Below are 3,782 nucleotides of genomic sequence, written 5' to 3'. Positions count from 1 at the left end.
AAACTCCTGGTGGACTGCAGAGGAGAGGGGTTCAGTCTTCTCCTGATGTGTGAGTAAGCCCCACCTCGTGCTGTTTTTGCCATCTCTCTCTCTCCTCTATCCCTGCCCCCAGCCCCCTGATTCCTGATTTTCCCATCCCCTTTTTGCGCTTTTTTTTTTTTTTTTTTTTTTTTCCTTCTCCTAAAGCGGTTGCGATTTCTGCTGGGAGCTCAAGACGGGCGAGCCGCCCAAGATCTCTTCGAGATACCCCAGGGGAGGAGGAGATGGGCAGGATTTAGTAGGACAACTCGGTTACTAATGACTTGGCTGCTGGCTGCGACCCCCCGGGAAATCAGGTGCAAGCATGTGTGTTCCCGGGGCACGTGTGTGGGTGGCCTCGGGGTGGGGGAATAGGGAGCGGAGAAAAGAAACCGCTTTGAAAAATGCAATGATTTCATTCTGCCGTGTTGCCAACCCCCTCATCTCCCTCGTTCCCACTCCGCCTCCTTGCTTTACCATTTTTAATCAGGCTTCCTTGTTTCTTTCTTCCCTGCACCCGCTTCTTCCCCCTGCCCCCCACCTAAGGTTTGCCTGTAGGTACCTGAGTTGACACCGAAGGTGCCTAAAGATGCTGAGCGGCGTTTGGTTCCTCAGTGTGTTAACCGCGGCCGGGATCTTACAGACGGAGAGTCGCAAAACTGCCAAAGACATTTGCAAGATCCGCTGTCTGTGCGAAGAAAAGGAAAACGTACTGAATATTAACTGTGAGAACAAAGGATTTACAACAGTTAGCCTGCTCCAGCCCCCCCAGTATCGAATCTATCAGCTTTTTCTCAATGGAAACCTCTTGACAAGACTGTATCCAAACGAATTTGTCAATTACTCCAACGCGGTGACTCTTCACCTAGGTAACAACGGGTTACAGGAGATCCGAACAGGGGCATTCAGTGGCCTGAAAACTCTCAAAAGACTGCATCTCAACAACAACAAGCTTGAGATATTGAGGGAGGACACCTTCCTGGGCCTGGAGAGCCTGGAGTATCTCCAGGCCGACTACAATTACATCAGTGCCATCGAGGCCGGGGCATTCAGCAAACTTAACAAGCTCAAAGTGCTCATCCTGAATGACAACCTTCTGCTTTCACTGCCCAGCAATGTGTTCCGCTTTGTCCTGCTGACCCACTTAGACCTCAGGGGGAATAGGTTAAAAGTAATGCCTTTTGCTGGCGTCCTTGAACATATTGGAGGGATCATGGAGATTCAGCTGGAGGAAAACCCATGGAATTGCACTTGTGACTTACTTCCTCTCAAGGCTTGGCTAGACACCATAACTGTTTTTGTGGGAGAGATTGTCTGTGAAACTCCCTTTAGGTTGCATGGGAAAGATGTGACCCAGCTGACCCGGCAAGACCTCTGTCCCAGAAAAAGTGCCAGTGACTCCAGTCAGAGGGGCAGCCATGCTGACACCCACGTCCAAAGGCTGTCACCTACAATGAATCCTGCTCTCAACCCAACCAGGGCTCCAAAAGCCAGCCGGCCGCCCAAAATGAGAAATCGTCCAACTCCCCGAGTGACTGTGTCAAAGGACAGGCAAAGTTTTGGACCTATCATGGTGTACCAGACCAAGTCTCCTGTGCCTCTCACCTGTCCCAGCAGCTGTGTCTGCACCTCTCAGAGCTCAGACAATGGTCTGAATGTCAATTGCCAAGAAAGGAAGTTCACTAATATCTCTGACCTGCAGCCCAAACCGACCAGTCCAAAGAAACTCTACCTAACAGGGAACTATCTTCAAACTGTCTATAAGAATGACCTCTTAGAATACAGTTCTTTGGACTTACTGCACTTAGGAAACAACAGGATTGCAGTCATTCAGGAAGGTGCCTTTACAAACCTGACCAGTTTACGCAGACTTTATCTGAATGGCAATTACCTTGAAGTGCTGTACCCTTCTATGTTTGACGGACTGCAGAGCTTGCAGTATCTCTATTTAGAGTATAATGTCATTAAGGAAATTAAGCCCCTGACCTTTGATGCTTTGATTAACCTACAGCTACTGTTTCTAAACAACAACCTTCTTCGGTCCTTACCTGATAATATATTTGGGGGGACGGCCCTAACCAGGCTGAATCTGAGAAACAACCATTTTTCTCACCTGCCCGTGAAAGGGGTTCTGGATCAGCTCCCGGCTTTCATCCAGATAGATCTGCAAGAGAACCCCTGGGACTGTACTTGTGACATCATGGGGTTGAAAGACTGGACAGAACATGCCAACTCCCCTGTCATCATTAATGAGGTGACTTGCGAATCTCCTGCTAAGCATGCAGGGGAGATACTAAAATTTCTGGGGAGGGAGGCTATCTGTCCAGACAGCCCAAACTTGTCAGATGGAACCATCTTGTCAATGAATCATAATACAGACACACCTCGGTCGCTTAGTGTGTCTCCTAGTTCCTATCCTGAACTACACACTGAAGTTCCGCTGTCTGTCTTAATTCTGGGATTGCTTGTTGTTTTCATCTTATCTGTCTGTTTTGGGGCCGGTTTATTCGTCTTTGTCTTGAAACGCCGAAAGGGAGTGCCAAGTGTTCCCAGGAATAGCAACAACTTAGACGTAAGTTCCTTTCAATTACAGTATGGGTCTTACAACACTGAGACTCACGATAAAACAGACGGCCATGTCTACAACTATATCCCCCCACCTGTGGGTCAGATGTGCCAAAACCCCATCTACATGCAGAAGGAAGGAGACCCAGTAGCCTATTACCGAAACCTGCAAGAGTTCAGCTACAGCAACCCGGAGGAGAAAAAAGAAGAGCCAGCCACACCTGCTTACACAATAAGTGCCACTGAGCTGCTAGAAAAGCAGGCCACTCCAAGAGAGCCTGAGCTGCTGTATCAAAATATTGCTGAGCGAGTCAAGGAACTCCCCAGCACAGGCCTAGTCCACTATAACTTTTGTACCTTACCTAAAAGGCAGTTTGCCCCTTCCTATGAATCTCGACGCCAAAACCAAGACAGAATCAATAAAACCGTTTTATATGGAACTCCCAGGAAATGCTTTGTGGGGCAGTCAAAACCCAACCATCCTTTACTGCAAGCTAAGCCGCAATCAGAACCGGACTACCTCGAAGTTCTGGAAAAACAAACTGCAATCAGTCAGCTGTGAAGGGAAATCATTTACAACCCTAAGGCATCAGAGGATGCTGCTCTGAGAACTGTTGGAAACAAGGACATTAGCTTTTGTGTTTGTTTTTGTTCTCCCTTTCCCAGTGTTAATGGGGGACTTTGAAAATGTTTGGGAGATAGGATGAAGTAATGATTTTGCTTTTGCAAGTTTTCCTTTAAATTATTTCTCTCTCGCTCTCCTCCCCTCCTTCTTTTTTCTTTTTTTTTTTTTTTTTTTCTCCTCTCCTTTTCCCTTCTCTTCTTAGGAACCATCAGTGGACTTGAATGTTTCTACAATGCATTTCTTCATATATTTTGTTTATGGTTTTGTTTCCTTTTTCTTCTTTGTTTTTCAGTGTGGGAGTGGGAAGAGGAGATTATAGTGACTGAAGAAAGAATAGGCAAAGTTTTCAAATGAAAATGGATATTTAGTGTATTTTGTAGAAGATCTCCAAAGATCTTTTGTGACTACAACTTCTTTTGTAAATAATGATATATGGTATTTCCATCGTCAGTTACCGAGTATAGCCACTGGGCATCACTACTTTGTGTTAAAGTGCCTTCGCACTTTAAGTACATTACTTAAATGTTGCTTTTAGCTTTGATAAATTGAAAATATTTTAATGTGTTGTATTTTT

The 3,782-nt window shown here is 46.0% G+C and overlaps 1 protein-coding gene across 1 annotated transcript; it reads left to right on the top strand.

The window, feature by feature from the left end:
* Positions 1-595: 595 nt before the first annotated feature.
* SLITRK2 (SLIT and NTRK like family member 2) lies at positions 596-3,154 on the top strand. Its single transcript, XM_026451931.1, has one exon. The coding sequence runs from the start codon at positions 608-610 to the stop codon at positions 3,143-3,145; it is 2,538 nt and encodes an 845-aa protein (XP_026307716.1). The 5' UTR covers positions 596-607; the 3' UTR covers positions 3,146-3,154.
* Positions 3,155-3,782: the final 628 nt, after the last annotated feature.

The sequence above is a fragment of the Piliocolobus tephrosceles genome, chromosome 12 (genome assembly GCF_002776525.5).
Source record: "Piliocolobus tephrosceles isolate RC106 chromosome 12, ASM277652v3, whole genome shotgun sequence".
Lineage (NCBI taxonomy): Eukaryota > Metazoa > Chordata > Mammalia > Primates > Cercopithecidae > Piliocolobus > Piliocolobus tephrosceles.
Note: the sequence above shows the minus strand (reverse complement) of the source record. Positions and strands in the feature narration are given on the sequence as shown.